Below are 21,900 nucleotides of genomic sequence, written 5' to 3'. Positions count from 1 at the left end.
AGCCAATGACTATTTGCGTTTTGCACTGACGAGAATAGTCCACTACACACTGAGCATTATATGACAAGAAACTCAATTTCTATAAAGGATTTCTGCAGTAATACTTTATAGAATAATCTAATAATATTAGAAAACGAAGGAAGGAAAGAAAGAATATTAGAATTCGATGATATGATAGAATATTAGAATTTGATGATATGATTTCCAAATGAAATCTCATTCCTATTTATAGGAATTTTCATGTCTCTTCATAGAGACATCTTTCATCAATAGGTGTCTTTTCGAATAATAATGTATTTAAAATTATTCATTTAATTATAACTATTCAAATAAAATTATTTAAATAGTTATAATTCTTTTCAAAAATCAAACAATATAATCTTTTGATTAATTATACCTATTCATTTATAGTTATTGGAACACTAAAGATATTTGAAAATGTTCCAACACTCTATACTACAATTTAATTCGATTCTGAGATAGGAAATCATATTTGGTGGTTTCGACATCCATCAACTATTAGTAAATATATATTTTAGTCATTCAACTTTAAAAAATTACAAAATGGTTATTGAAACATTTGAAAGTTATAAGTTGGTGATTGGCTCGTTAAGTTCCTAACAAACATTAGATGTAGGGACGAGTAAGTGTACAATTTGAGCACTTAATTATTAGTAAATTTATAATTTGGTCATTCAACTATTAGTAAATTTACAATTTAATCACTCTATACATAATTTAATATTTTTCATTGATGCAATTAAATAAAATGTGATATAAAGTTATTTTATATTTTATCAACTAAATTAATATCTTTTAATTTTTTCCTCGTTAAGTGTCAATTAATCAAATAAAAATCGAAAATAAGATTTGATGAATTATATAATGAAATAATAAATATTTTTTGATACATTAAAATCTCAAACTCATACACCCATTTAAATTACCATACAAACGCAATCTATAGGTCAATTCTCAATTTTAAAGATATAAGAAAACACTCTTAATCCACAAACCATAATAAGTATTTAATTGCAACAGAACTAATAGCACGTCTCTTTAGTTATTAATTGGATAAAATAGTGATGCTAAAACTAAAAGTGATGTGTAGATAAATAAGAAGGAAAGGAAAGCAATAATTTTTAAGAAGCTTTTTTAATCGTTGGAACCAAATCAAAGATATTAGACAAATTTGTTAATTTCCTTCAAATATTTTTACATTTTATTTAGGGTTATTTTATTAGTTAACACACTATTGAGAATGATGATTTTAACAATTTAACAGATCTAACTTTTGAATAATTCATATACCCTTATTAAAAGTTTAAATGTAACAAGAAATAGAAAAGAGAAAATCACAGTCCATTTGTATATTGTTCTCTCATTGATGAAGTAACAATAATAAATAAATTGTATAATTACTTATTTGGTCTTTTAACTTTATAAAAAATTTATTTTAGCTCTTCATTTAAATTTTCATTTTTAGACATCAAATTTATATTTTTGTTAAATCGCTCCAAAATAAATGAAAATGTTAACGTATTTTAACTTTATTAACATTGCATACATGTGGATTGTCACTTGGATGGCACATCAACATTTAATTAATTTTTAAATTTAAAAATTCAAAAAAATTATAAAAACTTTTAAAAATTAAAAATCATTAAAATTGTTAAAAATTATAAAAATACAAAAATAATTATAATGTTTTTAAATTTTAAAAATTAATTAAATGTTGATATATTATCTATGTGGCAATCTACATGTCAAAAAATTTAATAAACGTTAACTTTTTCATTCATTTTTAGGTGATTTGACAAAAAATACAAGTTCAATGATTAAAAGAGACAAAATTAAATGAAATGTTAAAATAATTTTTTTTGTAAAATTGGAAGGCCAAAATTATCGTTATGCCTAAATAAATAAGTGGCATGGTGCTTGCTTCATACAAAACATGGATGGGGATAGAATTTTTTTTAAATCGAATGGGTTTTGATTCGACTCAACCTATTAGGATTGTTTTTTTTCAAAAAAATCAGATTCGGGATAGATTGGATTAGACCTGTCCAAGGGTTAGGGAAACTTCCCTAGTCAGATAGGTTCGACCCAACTTGGGCCAGGTTTGGGCAAAGATTTTTGCATCTCGGATCAGCTTGACGTGAATTCAATTTAAATGATAGAAAAATATTTTTAAAATTTAAATTTAATTATAAAATATATAAAACACCAATAAAAATATTTTTTTAATATTTTTAAAAATTTTAAATAGTGAAACAAGCTTTTTCAGGCGAGGTGGGCCAACTTGAAAACGAGCCTGGCCTTGAAATTCTTTTGGAACCGAGCCTCAACTCGGCCCTGGAACCTATAAGTTGGATGAACTTTGAAAAATAATCGAATCGGATCGGGATCGAATTTTAGATAAATTTGCTCACTCATTTTGAGGTATTTACAAAAATATCATAATATATATTAACTTTTACTTTCAATAAATAAATATTTTAAGGTTAAGTATAAACTCAAAAAGAAAAACATATTTCGTTCAAAATAAAAATAAATAAATTTTATTTGATTTAAAATAAAAATAAAAATAAAATAAAGTTAAATTCGGGGGAGTGGAATCTCTGTGAAATTTTAGACAATTTTTTTTTGTTTTTAAGAGTCGAGATGGGATAGGATTTGATCAGAAAAAATTCCAACTCGAAATTTCCTACGAAATTGTCTTTAGGTATCAACACTATCGCTATCACTATCACAGAGCTTTAAATTTCCTATGAAATTGTCTTTAGATACATGACTTGATCAGAACAAGTTACCTGTATAATGTTACATCACTCACTTCCCCCTATCAATCAAAACTTTGAAAATAACAATTTAACAGGGTTTTCTCTGCAACTTCAATTACTGCTCCTATAAAAACTATTGGATCTCTTAACGGATCATATCCAAGAAATTACTTTGTTTTAATGCATAAAACTCATCATGACCTTCTTTACTTTCCTACTGTTTATTTCTTCCAAACTACTTGTTATAAATGCTTCTTGTCATGAACAAGAAAGAGAAGCATTGATGAGCTTCAAATCAAACATGGTAGACCCTTCAAATCGTTTATCTTCATGGAAAGGCCAAAACTGCTGCAGCTGGTATGGAATCGACTGTTCGGACTCGTTTCATGTGACAGCCATTGACCTTCGAAATCCCAAACCAGACAGCCTTATTCTGGACATGAATTCCCAACTTGTTTCAACGTCTGATGTCCCATCTACTGCTCTTACTGGAACCATCCCCCCTTCTTTGTTCTCCCTTACTCATCTCAGATACCTTGACCTCAGTTTCAACAACTTCAGTTTCTCAAAGGTTCCTTTAGGATTCTCAAATCTCACTGGACTCACGTATCTCAATCTATCGAATGTTATGTTCAATGGTTCCATTACAACCCAGTTTTCCAACCTTACTTCCCTGATGGAACTTGATCTTTCTTGCTCTTCGAGCATTGTCGACTACTCATCAATTTACTATACCTTGTCATCTACCTCGACAATTCATGAAGGTTCTCAATACTCATACATGAATCGAGGCAATTTGTATGCACCAAATTTGAGTTGGTTGCAAAGGTTGAATAATCTCAGAAAACTAAAACTGTGTGGTGTGGATTTATACAAAGCATCTCGATCAAACCTGTGGGCTAAATCGGTATCGACTCTTTCCAGGCTGAGGTTGCTTAAGCTGTCTAATTGTAGGATTTCTGGGGAGGTTCCAGTTGAACAACTTCTCAACCTCACTAAATTATCTGAATTGTACATGGACTACAACTTCTTGGCGTCGAAAATCCCGAGTAAGTTGGCCAATCTCACCTCCCTCTCAGTCCTAGACCTCACCAGATCGAACCTACAAGGTCATATCCCTTACCTTCCTCAAGTAAAGACACTTTATGTGGGAAACAACTCTGATGTTATGGTTGATCTCCATTCAATGTTTGCAGTCCCATGGCCTCGATTAGAATCAATCGACATATCATCTACTCATGTCACTGGATCCATCCCACCCTCCATCGCCAACATCACCTCATTAGTTGATTTCATAGCATACAGCAGTTTGATTCAAGGACGGATACCTGCCTCCATGATGAACCTTTCAAGGTTGGAAAAATTGCGTCTAGATATGAACAACATAAGTGGTGAGATTTCACCATCAATATCCAATTTAAAAAGCCTGCAACTTCTATCTTTGCTTCAGAACTCTTTTCATGGATTGATCCCGGACACAATTTGTAGTATCTCCTCTCTCAGGTGTCTATTGTTAGCAGGCAACTCTTTTACCGGAAACATTCCAAATTGCATAGGCCAGCTCAATGAGCTCAGCTACCTTGAGGTTAGTTCCAACAAGATGAATGGATCAATCCCTTCATTGTCATCTTTTTTCAGAAACTCAGCTCCATATCTCTTAATTCTGGGATTTAGTGGGCTAACTGTGAAAGTAGACCAACAACCATTTCCACCAAGGTTTCAACCACAGTTGTTGTCCCTTGATTCATGTAACATAGGAGGCAAAATCCCAGATTTTATATCAAACCTGACCAAACTAGTATTTTTAAGTTTGTCCAATAACAGTCTATCAGGGACAATTCCTTCTTGGCTGTTCAATCTTCCCAATTTAGGCTACTTAGATCTTTCTTTCAACAGGCTCCAAGGTGTCATCCCACCTAGCATTAAGCTAAAGTCATTTTTCATGCAGACAACACTTAAATTAAGAAACAATCTGCTTCACGGATTGATCCCTCAGCAGCTCGAGAATATTCAAGCTTTGGATTTATCAGCGAACAATTTCACAGGCAACGTTCCTGCAGAGGTTGGACTAGGCAACATTAGGTACTTGGCACTCTCTGATAATAAACTTTTTGGTCGGGTCCCATTCTCTTTATGTCAAGAAAACTGTGAGCTTATGCTGCTAGATCTTTCCAGCAACAACTTGTTCGGAACCATTCCGACCAGCTTCGGAAATTGCAGCTCTTTAGTGTATCTAAACCTCGGCTCGAACAATCTTACCGGTGGTATTCCAGAGGAACTGCAAGGTGCGAAAAGATTGAGCTTTTTAAATATTAGTGGCAATCATTTTGATGGTCCATTCCCTGCTGTTGTTCATAGACTTGAGAGAATATCGGTTATCGATATGGGAAACAACAAACTCAGTGGAAAGATCCCTGAATTCATTGGAGACCTCAAAGACCTCCGAATTCTTTTGTTGGAATTCAACTCGTTCAATGGTTCAATTCCGGAAGAGATAAATGCATTAGAAAATCTGCAATTCATTGGCTTTTCTAATAATCAACTGTCTGGTCCAATCCCTGAAAAGCTATCTGGTTTAAAGACAATCATAAACAGGCCAAAGGATAGGAATCTTCTTGGGTTTATCATCTCACAACTGTACATTGGTGTTCAAGTGAACCTGGTCGCTAAGGGATTGTCAATGCAACTTGATATGGTTCGAACGTATAATAATGAACTGGATCTTTCATGCAACAATCTTACTGGAAATCTTCCATCGGAATTAGGCCATCTGCAAGGGCTTTATGCACTCAATCTCTCCCATAATCGTCTCTCTGGTAACATCCCAACCGCCATTGGAAACATAAGTCTTTTGGAATCTCTCGACCTGAGTTACAATAATCTAAGCGGAGAGATCCCCGTGTCATTGGCTTTGTTGGATCCACTCTCAACTTTAAACTTGGCACACAACAATCTGAGTGGCGAAATCCCGACAAGCCCACACTTTGATACGTTGAGCAGAGATGGGTTAGCATACATTGGCAACAAATTCTTGTGTGGAGCTCCCGATGGTATCCACTGCGACAGAGAAGATTTCCCAACGCCAGAATCATCTGAGTCTGAGCATAGCGAAGAACAATCTGGGGAGTGGAAAATGGTGCTCGCACTGGCATTTGCAGTGCTCGCACTGGCATTTGCAGGCTATGTAGTTGGTTTCTGGGGACTTTTCGGGGTTGTTTATTTGGTGAATGAGAAATGGAGGAAGGCTTATTGGGCAAGCGTTGACCGAATCGTAGATGGAATCATCAGATGCAGAAAAATCAGAGTATCATCTGTTAAACCAGTGATTTTCTCTTCTTTTTATCTCTTTGTTTTCTAAATTAATGAACGGTTGATCCTTTTTCCAAAGATTGTTTCAGTTCTTTCAGCTCTTTGATGATTAGTAGGTAAATTAATTGCTTGTAGATAAATATTCGTAAAATAAAATTGTTTGATTGAACTAAAATGTCTTCACAAAAAAATAATTTCAAAATTTTGTTGTCGTGTTGATTAGGTGAATGGAAAGTTGCTTCCCTTTTCCGGGAAATCATTTTACCAAACTCCCCCACCTTTCGAAAAATAAAGAAAGCCAAATGCTAGGAAAATAATTACTTTTTCTTCTCCTCAGACCTTCGGGGCTTTTTTTTTTTTTTAATTTACTCAAAAAATTGTATTAACTATGAAAATGATTGCTAGAAAAATGACGTAACTTACATGCTTGCTATAGTAAGTTCTCATTATTGGTCGGGCTACCCCTAATCAGTACCTTTATTGGTCAGTTTAAAAAATATTAATTTCTTTAGATATTATTGTTGTCGTTGGTGGTACAGGTAAAAATAATATATATATCATACCAAAATATCTATATTTTTAGAAAAAATAGAAAAAAAATATATATTTTAATAGGTGTTACCGTTACATTAGTGGTACCAACATTTTTATTTAAAAAAAGCATGTCAAGTATATTTTTTTGTAGTGTCATTGATGCTATTAGCAGCACTGGTGTTTTGTTATTGGCCTTGATGTTGGCGGCACTGATGTGTTTTTTTAAAAAAATTTCGTCATCCACTCTCTAAAACAAAAAAATATTTGATATATACTCGGCTAAAAACAAAAGTTCCAATGGTGAGAAAGGTAAATATAAATGAGAGAAAGATAGAAGGAGAAAGAAATGATTGTTTTGGTGGTTAATATGAACGGAGAAAGCCATCAACAGTGGAGAGTCTACAACAGCGGCGACGATTTTTTGCTGTTTAGTTTATCTTCATCGGTTTTTTTTTTTACTGGTAATGAATCACTTCCATTAAAAGAGAAAAAAAATGCATTGAAAAATACAAAAGCTCCAATAGTGAGAAAAATAAATCTAGAATGAGAAAGATAGAAGGAGAAAGAAATACTATTTTGATGGTTAACCCGAACGGAGAAAGCCTTTCACAGTAGAGAGTTCACAACGGCAGCGACAATTTTTTGCTATTTAGTTTATCTTCAACCTTTTTTTTTTAACGATTATGAATGAATTTCATTAGAAGAGAAAAAAATACATTGAAAATTGCAAATATTTCCCCAAGCACCTTTTTTTATTTATACTTTCTTAGTTTTATTATCATTTATTATATTTACATGCTAAATTGTTTATTTATTTAATGAATCAAATCTATTTATTTTCCATAAAATTATCTTTTGTATTTGATGTGTTATTAACTCATTAATTAGCCTATTATTTCCTAAAAGAAAAAAATTATGTTGATAAATGCTAATTAATCTAACCGTTTTCTTTATTATTTCAATTTTTTTTCAATCTCCCCCGTAATGTTTTACTTTTCTCAAAAGTTTTTCAATTTTCTTTCTCACCATTGATTTTTCAATTTTAGCCAGGTACAAATCAATTTTTTCCTTTTTTGTCCTCATGTTTCTTCGCCCGATGATGAATGTACCAGCTTTTTTTACTGCATCGGGTCTATGTCTTCGTTTTAGAGAATGGATGACAAATTTTTTGAATTTCTTCGATGCCGCTATAGAGGCCAATGACACTCAGTAAATTTTTTTTCTAAAAAACCACACACGGTGCTGCAAATATCAAGGCTGATAACAAAACATTGGTGCCACCAACGACAATGGCAACACCAAAAATATATCTGACATGTTTTTTTTAATAAAAATGTAGGTGCTGCCAATGACAACAATGGAAACTATTAAAATATATATATATTTTTCTTTTTCCTAAAAATACAGGTATTTTGGCATGACATGTATGCGTATTTTTCTTGGTGTCACCAATAGCAACAGCAACACTAAGGTTTACTGTAGCAAACAAGTTATTTTCATACATAAATTTTTCAAGTGGGTCATTTTTGTAATTAATAACAAATTTTAGGTTAATACCAAAAAAAAAGTTGTCCTTCGGCATACCCCTCTTATCGACATTCTCATTAGCTTTCTCATTGGGGCTTTACCCATTCCATCGTAGGCAAATTTTATACTTTCATAGATTCATTTATATTTGCTTTTTCAAGATCTATTATTTGACTTTTTTCTTTAAAAAATGCGTTTTTTTCTAAAGATTATTTTTCTAGATTTTTTTGCCCATGCTATAGGATTATGGTCATACTAAGAAACCCTGTCAATTAAGGGGTTGACCTTAAATTGCTTCCCTTTTCCCTAAAAGTAAAGGCCTTGTCACTTTTTCAAGTACGCTTTGTATATCTTCTCTATAATTCCCACTTGTACACTCAATTTTTAATCTAAGATATCCATCAGTAGTATGCTTGATCACATCTCACTCAAGTTCTTTGAGATTGATGTTTGGCATTGGTTAAATGAGTTTCTCTTGTAAATTTTATGTTTTGTTTAAAATGTTTTTTTGAGATTTCATTGTGGAGTTTGATAATCTTTAAGTATTGCTACTAAAACATTTCGAATGCTAAATTCATGGAGAGTGGTTTAAACTAAATGGCACTTCCAAAGTCTCATTATCTAAATCAGTGAGTTCAATGGCCGAATTAAGAAGTGCTCAATTAAACACAAATGTTGGGAAGGTGGCAACATCTTCAGTTGGGAATTAGTTGGTTAAAACTGGGAAGTTTCAGTAGTAAAGGTTGGTTCATGTTTTTATCTTTTATAATCATGAATTTATCAATCTTTTCTTGGAACTGTCAGGGCTACGCTAACGTCAAGCTTCCGAGGATTTTTCATGAGTATAATTTAGAATATAATCCAGACATCGTCAGTTTACTAGAGACAAAGGTCAGTGATGGCAAGGCAGACAGAGTCATCGCTAAATTATGATTTCAATTTTCTCATTGTGTGGAGATGATTGGATTTATAAAATCTTGGGCTCATTCCTTAAAGATAAACCATCTAGTTTAATAATTAAAAAGGTAAATTTCATTTATGGTCACTAACCTATTGATAGCAAGCTAATTTTGTGTGTTTAATGTACTTATTTTTAGTCGAATTTTGAATAGAATGCTACTAAACTTGTGATTTCTTGTTTAAATTTTATCAGGGCACAATTGGAATGCCAAAGTTCAAAAGAACAAGTAAATATGGCTAAATTAGAACGAAAAGCAATAGAATGGGCCAAACTGAAAAGTTATAGAATTGGTGGCTAATAAAAAAAATCAGATTTTGATTTTGTCAAACTCTATAATTAGAAAAACATTTGATTTTTGTTGGGTGTTTATTTATAATTTAGAGGGAATCATGCTAAAATTAGCATATGAGAAGTGTATAAAAGCATGGATAGCATGGAAGGACACATTTGGAATTGAATTGAAAACAATTTTTTCTTTTCCCTTTTCACACGTCTATAGCTTATCAAGCTTGCTACCATTTTTTTTAGTTCCCTTATTTTGGTGAAATTATTCTTTAAGTTTGATGGTCACTAAACTAACTCTAAATACGATTAAAACAAGCGCATCTATCAAACAATAGTATAGCTACGGTGAGTAGAGAATATCGTATCCACGAGGACTAAAAAGTATTAGTAATTACCATTTTTCTATAATTTAGCTGACAATTTGGAGTGATGTATTTTAATCTAAATTTACTAAACTAATTTAACTAAGAACGCAACAGAGAATAAATCAAGGAAATAATCGAAAAATAACCAATGAGAGAGACAATCCCTAGGAAAGAATCCACCTAGACTTCACCTATTATTATGAATCTAGATTAAACGATTTATTGACTTGGTGTCTTGATTCGTAAAAATCCCTAAATTATTTTATTATCTCTTTCGAGAGTAAGAACAACTGACTCTAGGTTGATTAATTGAAATCTCTTTCTAATTAAAACCCCTATCGTCGCATTAACTCAATCTATAGATTCCCCTATTAGATTTGACTCTAATCCGGTAGATTTATGTTGTCCTATTTCTAAGATTGCATGCAACTCCACTCAATTATGCTAGATCTACTCTTAAACAAGGACTTTTACTCCATTGAATTAAGCACATTAAACATGAATTAATACCTTGAAAATATTAAAATAAGAAATAAGCATACATAATTGAGAACAAGAATCAAGTATTTATCGTGTAAAAATAGACATTAAATAAAAGTATGCATCATAGGTTTCATTAGACTTGATCATGAGTCGGGCCACCCGACCCGACTCGAAATGGGGGAGGGTTTGGGCAAAAATATAGGCCAAAAAATGGGTTTAGACAAAAAATAAGGCCCATTTAAAAAATGGGTCGGGCGTCGGGTAAGGTTTTTTTAGCCCGGGCCCGGCCTGAATTCACTAAAAGATAAAAAAAAATCTACTCTTTTTTGTGGTTTTTGAATGTTATTTTCTTGTTGTTTTCTCCCTATTTTGCTACCACTTTACTATCATGTTGCTACTATTTTATTGTTATTGTTTGGATATTGTATAAAACTTATTTTATTGTTAATTTTGTTATTATTTTAAAAGCATTTGTTAATTTTGTTATTATTTTAGAGGCATTTGCTTGTTAAGTTGTATTTATCTTAGTGTTATTTAAGTCTACATATTTTTAAAATTTATTTTCAATTTGTTGGGAAATATTTATTTTGATGTTTTAGTATTTTTGATGTATTATATAAATTTAAAAATTATATAAAAATAATATAAAAATTAATATGGGTCAGGCCTGGGCAAAATTTTAGGCTCGTTTTTCGGGATGGGCCGGGCTCAGGCCCTGTAAATGGGTTTGAATTTTTAGTTGAGCCCGGCCCAAACTCGGGGTCTAGCCCATGATCACTTCTAGGTTTCATTCTCTCTAAGTATCTAGGTAATTAGTTCATAATTTTGAATGAAAACATCTCAAAGTAAGAATAACCACAAGACATAAAGAAACTCATAAAAACTTCAAAAGAAATTAAAAGGAGATCTTCGATCTTGATAGAGATCCGCTTCTGAGTTGATTCCGATGAGTTCTTTGAGTGTTTTCTTTGATATTCTCTGATAGCCCCCTTATGTCTTCTTCTAGTAGGTATTCTTAGACTTTAGAATGCTTAGAAAGCCTAAAAATTGGAGTTTTTCATGTATTTGGGAAGCAGGGTGTGAAATCGACATGGGTTGGCACATGGGCATGTGTCCAGACTGTGGAAAAATGCCCATGTAACATCTCGAATTAGGGCCTGGTTGGAACAATGGTTTCAAGACCACAAATCTGAATTAGAAATAATTATTTTATGATTATTATAAGTCCTATGATATGTTTATATGATAGTGTAAAAATTTCATGAAGAAAATTTATGTAGAAAGTGCTTAATATGACTTTAAGGACTAAATTGAATAAATTGTAAAACTTGAGTTCTAGAAGCTTTAAGCATGAAATTGAATTGAATTATTAATTAGAAGTCCTTAAAGAGTAATTAGACCAAGTTCTTAAAATTTGGAAAAAAATGGGCTTGTGTGGTAAAAAATTCAAAGAAAGTTTAAAAGGGTAATTTGGTCATTTTGTAAATAAATGAATTAAAAAGGGAAATTAAGCCAAAATTGCTCATCTTCTTCCCCATCCAGCTGAATATTAGAAGAAGCCATGGCTAGGGTTTGTGTTCAAGCTTCCAAGCTCATTTGTAAGTGATCCTGAGCCCCTTTTTAATGTTTTATGCAATTTTGAAGTCCTCGTAACATGATCTACTTGTTTCTACCTATATTTTGAGCTAGGGTTCATTTTTAAAAATTTACCCATGAATTATATGCATGTGTTTTGATGTCTAATGGTATAAAATGAATGTTGGGTGTTAAATAAACGACTTTTGCTAAGTGATTTTCGGTGAAAATGCTTAAAAGGACTAAATCATAAAAGTTATAAAATTTTTCATAAAAGTGTGTTTTAGTGGGAATTTTGGACTGTTATAGTTATGAAAATGATTTGGGTAGGCTTAAAATACAAAGAAATCGAATGAAAATCATTTTACTTGCCTTAGGGCAAAAGTGTAAATATGATAAAGTTTAGGGGCAAAAATAAAATTTTTCCATAATACGATTTTTGGGTCTATATGAATAATGTGAGTCCTAAATAAGCTATATTTGAAATGTTAGATCAAGAAAACTGAGATTCGGGCTTAAATCGGGAAAGTACGAGATTGTGGACTAAAATGAAATAATTAGCCGTGCTCAGATTCGAGGTAAGTTCGTATGATAATAATAATGCAATGTTATGTTTGAATTATAATTCTTTACTATTATTGCATAAATTGCATGATTGAATACATTGGAAAAGTTGATGGAATGGTGTGCATGATGTGGAAATATGACATGGAAGAATATTACATGAAATGCAAGAAAATGATGATATATGACAAGTGATATATGAAATAGGTGATATATGTTATGTAAATTTATAAAAGCTTATTTTCTATTTGAATTATGCCTTATTATGCTATAAATGGGCAATTGGTACTATTGTAAGCATGAATGATATATGGCCTTTACATATGCATCACGAGCAAGTACGACAAAGTATGCCATGTGCAAGTAAGGAAAATCCCGTTTGAACCTTAGGAATAGTTTAGGATACAAGTGACATGTCACCAGGAATTAAGAAATCCAAGCTCGTTGAGTTGGTCTGAGTTCGTGATTAATGTGAGAAATCTGAACTTGTTGAGTTGGTCCAAGTTCGTGGTATATGTAAAGCATCCGAGCTCGTTGAGTTGGTCCGAGTTCATAATGGATGCGATACATGTAATTGGGTTCCGAGTAATAGTCTTGTGTGTTCTACCGGTGGCTAGGTAATTCTTGAGTTGGTCGGATACCTGTCAGCTTGTGTGAGCAGCCCGTGTAGTTACACCATGACCGATAGCTTATATGAGCAAGCCAGTGAGTAGCTCCTTCTTGAGCGTTACATGTTATGTGGTAGCTTTGGCTACGTTTGTATATGTGGCACTTATGTGCGAATTTCCGTGTATGCAATAGTATTCCAAGTGTTCAACGGATAATACAATGGATGATGTATGGAATGTCCCGAAGAGGACATGTTACAGAAGGTATGATTGTATACTATACTACGAGTGGTATAGGAATGTACACTAAGCTTATGATTATTGAGACTTTGAAATGTTGAGACATTGGTGAGTTAAGATGCATGAATTATGATTATAAATTTTGTTGCAATATCATGCTAACTTAGATTGTGTAATTGAACATGGAATCCATGAGATGGTGAGTTCATGATTAGTTGAAAATGAACTTATGATAGTTATCATTATATTGCATTAAAACAGTTTTGGATAGCAGCAGTAGTCCGACTTTAAAAATCTACCAAAATTTTTGGAAATCAAATTAGAGACTGAATAAAATATGAAATTAAATCTTATTGAGTCTAGTTTCACATAGAGGAAACGGTGTAAGCAATTATATTATGAGATATTTGAATTTTTGTGAGACAGAGTCAGAGTGATTTTTGGCTCCCCTGTCTTAACTTTGGAAAATCACTAAAAATTGTACAAATATAATTATGGGTTGGAATTTATATGACTAAATTCTTAATGAATCTATTTTCAAGAGAAATAGACTAGAACATCATCTAAATCCCGTACTAAGAGATAAATGAATTTTAGTAAAGAAAGGTCGAAGCTGTCAAACAGCAGAATAGGGGTAACTTTGAAGAATAACCTGTACTTATTGGCTAGACCAAAAATTCTGAAAATTTTGTGATAAGAAGATATGTGAGTCTAGTTTTATAAAAAATAGCAGATTGTGATTTGGAGTTCCGTAACTCATGTTATAAGTAATTAAGTGACTATGACTCGAGTAAATATCTTGACTTGAACATAACTAAAAGTGAAATTGTGATTATATTACCTTGGGAAACATGTTGATTAAATTGCTTATTATTTTAATATGGACTTACTAAGCTGTAAAGCTTACTCCCTCATTTCCATTTCTTTAGTGTTGACAGGTTAGCTCGGGGTTGGAGATCGTCAGAGGCAGCATCATACTATCAAGCTATCACTTTCGGGGTATTGATGAATCTTAAACGTCTTCAAGTGAGTGGCATGTATAGGGACTTAGTTATTGATATGTGTTCTTATGATTTGGCCAAGCTGTTTGCTTATATTAGTACATTGTATATAGCCATGGGATGTGGCTTATGATGGTTATGGCTTGTAAGCCTATTTATCCAAGCTATGTATTGATGCCTTGTGACGTGGTCACGTGATTATATTTGTTTGATATGAATGGTTAGAATTACGGTATGTATGCTTACTGATTTTTTTGAGATTAAATGGTATGCTATTGAACATGGTATGAGAGTATAAGAGTGATTAAGATGGTAAAGCCAAAATAATATAAATGGATATGTTTAGACTTGGTATTATACGAGTATGTGATTCACATGTATGTAACCATGCAAATTCTATTTTTGAGTCTTAATAAAGGATGTGTAATCATTAAATCGGTGTTATAGCATATGTTTATGAAGTGTTTAAACATGTGAAGGGTTAAGGCAACAAAAAGGCTTGGAAAATAGCCTAAGTACTAGCCACATGGGCAGAGACACGGCCATGTGTCTCAGTTGTGTGGAGAACACGACCTAGCATACGGGAGTGTGGCCTAGCCGTATGGTTCAATTTGTTTTGTTGACATCATAAACAGATAATTAAACGGCCTAAGGACACGGGCGTGTTGAAGACACACGGGCGTGTCCCTGTGTCCACACAGGTGTGTAACCCTGTTTCATGAAAATTTTTCTAAGTTTTCCCAAAACTTTCCAAAGTTCTCGGTTTAGTCCCAAATCGCCTTTAATGCATGTTTAGAGCCTCGGTAGCTCGTGTAAGGGACATTATGCATGTGATTGAATTTTTTTTAATTTAAATGAAGTTTTATAGCTTGATTTTACGAAATTATGTACTTTTAAGTCCGGTAATGCCTCGAACCCTATCCCGGCGTTGGATATGGGTAAGGGGTGTTACATTTAGTGGTATCAGAGCTATGATTAGTCGGTTCTTAGACTAACCTAGCATGCATGAGAGTCTAGCTATACATGCCACCAATATGTGATAGTGTGATGTCTCTCGACGCGAATGAGAACTATCTTGTTTAGACAAAGGTACTCTTGAACCGAGCTACACCTACCATGTTCAACATGAAGCTAAGGTATTTGAGTAAATTACAGTCACGATGAGTTTAAATTCATAAAGGTATGAATAAAAGTTCATGATATATATGTGATAACATGTGAGATAAAAGTTCATATTACGATGAATACCTATGCTTGTTTGGTGTTTACATGATGTTATGCACTTGACTTGTTTGATTAAGTGAATGTGATAAAAAGAAATTCATAAAGGTATGAATAAGGGTTTACAATATCGTGTTACGGATAAAAGTATCAATGTCCCGATTGGATGTTGAATGTTGATGAATTTTAATGATATCTTTAAATGAGACAAGGGATTATAATGTAATGAACTTATCTATTTTAAATTGATAGATTGATTCATGTGAATGTAATGATATATATACGATGATGTGCAAGATGAAAGTTTAGACTGTGATATACTTATCCATGTTTGTTTGGACCTCATATGAGATTATCTGCCTGACTTGTTTAATTGAATGAAAATGATAAGTAAAGTTGTTCAGAATCCATAGAATGTATGCATAAGTGCACTGGTTTAAATAAGATAATTGGAAAGTTCGTGTCATACAGATGTGAATAATAGTTTGCCTGAAGTGAATGATATGCTTGTGAAAATGTTACTATGATGATGAAATAGTGTCATATGTATATGTGTATGAGAGTCGAGTTAGGGACCTTACGACCCCCCTTACCAGAGTGGTGTTTTGTAAAGGATTTTATGAGATCAGTGTTGAATAAGCTCACAAGTATGAGGCTAAAGAGTTCGACTATAGAGTGATTATAAATATGATTAGAGATTAAATTGGATTGATAAGTAAAGATAGAACTAGTAAGGTGCGATATCGAGAAATGTATTAACTAAAATTTCTTCAGAACCGATCTTTTTTTCAATGAGAATCATAATATGGGATTTGTGATGACAGAAATAGTTGAGGGAATAATATTTGAAAGGTAAGATATCTGAGTATGACAGTTATGATTGAACAGATTTCGACAACTTCTTCTGAGATATTCTATATGTTTAATTATTCTGGGGATTATTCCCATGGCTATTATTCTTCTGATAAAATCATTGTTCTATGGGAATGTTTTCTAATGATGATGTATAAACGAAAGTATTGATATCCTGTCTGGTATATAATTTGTATTACCCTATTTCCCTCTAGCATTCTATTACATTTCATCTATTGGGACTTTATGAGGTAATACACATGATGTTATGATTCTGTTTCTTCTAATTGATGATCTATTTGATACATATATGGGAAGGTATATTATCCTTGTTGCATTTAATTCCAGTGGGTTGGATTGATGTATTCTTCTGGATTTCTTAGTGTCATATGTATATGTGTATGAGAGACGAGTTAGGGACCTTACGACCTCCCTTACCAGAGTGGTGTTTTGTAAAGGATTTTATGAGATCAGTGTTGAATAAGCTCACAAGTATGAGGCTAAAGAGTTCGACTATAGAGTGATTATAAATATGATTAGAGATTAAATTGGATTGATAAGTAAAGATAGAACTAGTAAGGTGCGATGTCGAGAAATGTATTAACTGAAATTTCTTCAGAACCGATCTTTTTTTCAATGAGAATCATAATATGGGATTTGTGATGACAGAAATAGTTGAGGGAATAATATTTGAAAGGTAAGATATCTAAGTATGACAGTTATGATTGAACAGATTTCAACGGCTTCTTCTGAGGTATTTTATATGTTTAATTATTCTGGAGATTATTCCCACGGCTATTATACTTATTATAAAATCCTTGTTCTATGGGAATGTTTTCTAATGATGATGTATAAATGAAAGTATTGATATCCTGTCTGGTATATAATTTGTATTACCCTATTTCCCTCTAGCATTCTATTACATTTCATCTATTGGGACTTTATGAGGTAATACACATGATGTTATGATTCTGTTTCTTCTAATTAATGATCTGTTTGATACATATATGGGAAGGTATATTATCCTTGTTGCATTTAATTCTAGTGGGTTGGATTGATATATTCTTCTGGATTTGTTTTCTCTGATGAATTATCGAGATTCTCTATAATTTTCTTATGAGCGTTGTTCTGGGTCTTTCATTATGATATTGTATTTTGGATTTTTGTATCTTGGATTTCTTTATCTAGGATTTCTTTGTCTTGGACTTCTTTATCTTGGTTTTCATGTCATCTCTATTCTGCAAATTATCGGTTGTGGCTCATATCTAAAATGTGTTCTTTGGCCTATGATGACTATGTTAATTATGATCATGCTTTTGGTTGATTATAGTAACGTGATGATTCCAGTATCTGGATTTCTCTAAATTTTCATGCGAAGAATTGATATCGGCAAAGGCATAAGTGGTGAAATTGCTAGTTACAATTTGTATGGTGGATTTCTTTCCTTAAGTAAGTTAACCAAGTTAATACCTTCGATTGGGAATATTTATGCTACCTTGAGTTAATGCAACTGAAATAGACTTTAATTGGCATGATAAGTGAATTTTGAATGATTACATGTTGAATCGTTCTATCGACTGGAAGAGAGGATTTCTTAAAATGTCATTTATTGGTGATTAAGACTGACTTGGTTGTTAAATCGGTATTGGTTATTGTTTGAAAGATTAAATGGAATATTAATGTTTAAGAATAAGATTTTATTTCTTTTCTTTTAGGGAAAAGATAGATAGTCTGAATGAAGAGTGTATATATCTTAAAAGACGTCGATATGATTTAAAGCTGTTTTGAATGATAAAATTTTCGTCTTGTAAAAGTCGAAAGGTCTATTACATGTTAGTAAATCTTTGAATAGATGAGAACATTGTTAACCGAAGCCTTTGAATTGGTTTAGTCTGCATTGGGCAGAGACTTCTGGATTTTTAGTGATATGTAGTTGAATGGTTTACGAGGTGTTATAAGACAAAAAGGCAATGTGATAGCTCAAAGTATCTGATATTATAGCTAGATCTGAGTTTGAGATAGCGTAGACGACTTGAGTTAGTTATTATATGATCTTGGAGTAAAGAAAAATGTGGTTACAAGTGCTTGGGTAGAAAATCCAGAGTCTATACAGTGAGAGTTTGCAAGAAAACTTATAGAAGTGATGTATTGGTGCTCGAATTTGGAACTCGACATTTCTGATCTTTGTGTTTGAATACATGGATTATTATCAGGATTATTCTTATCTTGAAAGAGAAAAATGTTTTGTGGCTTCTTGCTAAATGTTTGATGAAATCTACAAATCATTTCAGTATGTGTTGAATTTTTGCTTAACGGATCAATGGAATCATGTATCTTCAAGATTGTCAGATTTCTTAGTATGCTAGTTCTCTTTAAGCGGATAGAGATCAAGATTCAGTTGATGTGTCATATGGCGAAGAATTACTCATGACTCTAGCATGAGAAATTAAAGAGTGAAGTGTTAAGCATAGCCTAAGTAAAAGTTCTTTAGCAATGATTATGTGATAGCAGAGTTTATGTATAAGCTAAACCACTCTTCTGGTAAGATTTTCAGGAACGAAAATCCCTAAAGTAGGGGAGAGTTGTAACATCCCGAATTAGGGCTTGGTTGGAATAATAGTTTCAAGACCACAAATTCGAATTAGAAATAATTATTTTATAATTATTATAAGGCCTATGATATGTTTATATGATGGTGTAAAAATTTCATGAAGAAAATTTATGTGAAAAGTGCTTAATTTGACTTTAAGGACTAAATTGAATAAATTGTAAAACTTGAGTTCTAGAAGCTTTAAGCATGAAATTGAATTGAATTATTAATTAGAGGTCCTTAAAGAGTAATTAGACCAAGTTCCTAAAATTTGGACAAAAATGGGCTTGTGTGGTAAAAAATTCAAAGAAAGTTTAAAAGGGCAATTTGGTTATTTTGTAAATAAATGAATTAAAAAGGGAAATTAAGCCAAAATTGCTCATCTTCTTCCCCATCCAGCTGAATATTAGAAGAATCCATGGCTAGGTTTTGTGTTCAAGCTTCCAAGCTCATTTGTAAGTGATCCCGAGCCTCGTTTTTAATGTTTTATGCATTTTTTAAGTCCTCGTAACATGATCTACTCGTTTCTACCTATATTTTGAGCTCGGTTTCATTTTTAAAAATTTACCCATGAATGATATGCATGTGTTTTGATGTCTAATGGTGGAAAATGAATTTTGAGTGTTAAATAAACGACTTTTGCTAAGTGATTTTCTGTGAAAATGCTTAAAAGGACTAAATCATAAAAGTTATAAAATTTTTCATAAAAGTGTGTTTTAGTGGAAATTGTAGACTACTATAGTTATGAAAATGATTCGACTAGGCTTAAAGTACAAAGAAATTGAATGAAAATAATTTTACGAAACTTAGGGCAAAAGTGTAAATATGATAAAATTTAAGGGCAAAAATATAATTTTGAGATAATATGATTTTTAGGTCTATATAATATTGTGAGTCCTAAATAAGCTATATTTGAAATGCTAGATCAAGAAAGCCGAGATTCAGGCTTAAATCGGGAAAGTACGAAATTATGGACTAAAATGAAATAATTAGCCGTGCTCGAATTCGAGATAAGTTCGTATGATAATAATAATGCAATGTTATGTTTGAATTATAATTCTTTACTATTATTGCATAAATTGTATGATTGAATACATTGGAAAAGTTGATGGAATGGTGTGCATGATGTGGAAATATGACATGGAAGAATATTACATGAAATGCAAGAAAATGATGATATATGACAAGTGATATATGAAATAGGTGATATACGTTATGTAAATTTATAAAAGCTTATTCGCTATTTGAGTTGTGCCTTATTGTGCTATGAATGGGCAATTGGTACTATTGTAAGCATGAATGATATATGGCCGTTACATACGACATCACGAGCAAGCACGACAAAGTATGCCATGTGAAAGCGAGGAAAATCTCATTTGAACCTTAGGAATAGTTTAGGATACAAGTGACATGTCACTAGGAATTAAGAAATCCTAGCTCGTTGAGTTGGCCCGAGTTCGTTATATATGTGAGAAATCAGCACTTGTTGAGTTGGTCCAAGTTCGTGGTATATGTGAAGCATCCGAGCTCGTTGAGTTGGTCCGAGTTCATTATAGATGCGAGCATCCGAGCTCGTTGAGTTGGTCCGAGTTCATAATGGATGCGATACATGTAATTGGGTTCGGGGCAATAGTCTTGTGTGTTCTACCGGTGGCTAGGTTATCCTTGAGTTGGTCGGATACCTGTCAGCTTGTAATGAACCGAAAGTTACGGTATCGGAAATTGAGTCTTGAGTACTGTTTCCGTGAAATTAATTCATGAATATTTATTAGAAATATTTATGAATTATAGTTGAACGGTTATTTAGTGTTTAATTAAGTGAAGTAGCTTGAATTTAGTTTAAAGGACTAAATTGCATACGGTATAAAAGTTTAATTATAGATTAAAGATTAGTAAAGGGACTAATCTAGCAATTAGACCCTAAGTGCCATGTGTGTGAATGTATGATATAACATGTGTAACAGTTGGTAAAGATATTAAATGTGTTAAAGTAGTTTTTCTTATAGATTAAGTTATTTTATTAGAATAATATTATATTATTAATATTATTATATTGAATATAGATTTATGAGTAAGTTAAAAAGAAAGAAAGAAAGAAAGAAAGATAGAAAGAGTTACAGAGAGCAAACGTGAGAAAGAAAGAAAGAAAGAAAGAAAGAAATAGAAAAGGGAAATTTGAGGATTAAGGCCCTAAAGCTTGATTGGTAAGATGTTTTAGCTTATTTTCTTATAATTTTTATGTTTATGGATGCCTAATTCAAAGTTCTACATGTATGAGGTTAAAATGAAGAAAAATAGAAAATTTTAAATATTGATTTAGTTGAATAAATTGAGGTTTTATGGGTTAAATTAATAGAAATTGAAGTTAGAAGTGAAAATTGAGTGATTTATTAAAAGAATTCTAAGTTAGGTTTAAATAGGGATTAAGTTGAATAGAGCTCAAAATTTATATTTTATAATGAATTTTATGAGTTAGAAATTGTTAATGAGTTGATTAAAAGAGAATATGAAGCTTAAGTTAAAGAAAAAGATTAGTAATGGAAAAAGGACGAAATTGGAATTTTGTAAAAGTTTGATAGAAAGTGAAAATGTGTTTTTGAATTAGTATATTGATGATTTTAATTGTATGATTGTTAGTAGCAAACGTAGCATCGGATACGTCATCAAAGAAGGGAAAGAGAAAGTGAACGAAGATATCGATTAAATTCGATAAATAGTGGTTTGTATTTCTATAAACCGAGCTTAATCGTTATTGCTATATTTGATATTTATATTGTATGAAAATGTGAATGAGGTAAGTATTTTTACCATATTGAAATGAATGTGATTTTGAATACCCTATTAACAGTGTCGGGCTAGTCGAATATAGTTGACATGTCATAGGAATTGGAAGTATTGGGATATTACGACATTAAGTCGATGAGACACTATGTGTCGACTACTGTTAAAGTTTCGGATTTGTTCCGATGAAGTACTTTGTGTACTATAATGTTAAAGTTTCG

General features: G+C 32.1%; 1 protein-coding gene across 1 annotated transcript; it reads left to right on the top strand.

Annotated features, from left to right (window-relative positions):
* Positions 1-3,084: 3,084 nt before the first annotated feature.
* Positions 3,085-6,141, top strand: LOC108475014 (receptor-like protein EIX1). The gene has a single exon (XM_017777032.1). The coding sequence runs from the start codon at positions 3,085-3,087 to the stop codon at positions 6,139-6,141; it is 3,057 nt and encodes a 1,018-aa protein (XP_017632521.1).
* The last annotated feature ends 15,759 nt before the right edge of the window (positions 6,142-21,900 follow it).

The sequence above is a fragment of the Gossypium arboreum genome, chromosome 3 (assembly GCF_025698485.1).
Source record: "Gossypium arboreum isolate Shixiya-1 chromosome 3, ASM2569848v2, whole genome shotgun sequence".
Classification (NCBI taxonomy): domain Eukaryota; kingdom Viridiplantae; phylum Streptophyta; class Magnoliopsida; order Malvales; family Malvaceae; genus Gossypium; species Gossypium arboreum.
Note: the sequence above shows the minus strand (reverse complement) of the source record. Positions and strands in the feature narration are given on the sequence as shown.

Excerpts from the sequence above, each read along its gene's own strand:
- LOC108475014 (XM_017777032.1), top strand. The coding sequence starts at position 3,085 with ATGGTAGACCCTTCAAATCGTTTATCTTCATGGAAAGGCCAAAACTGC.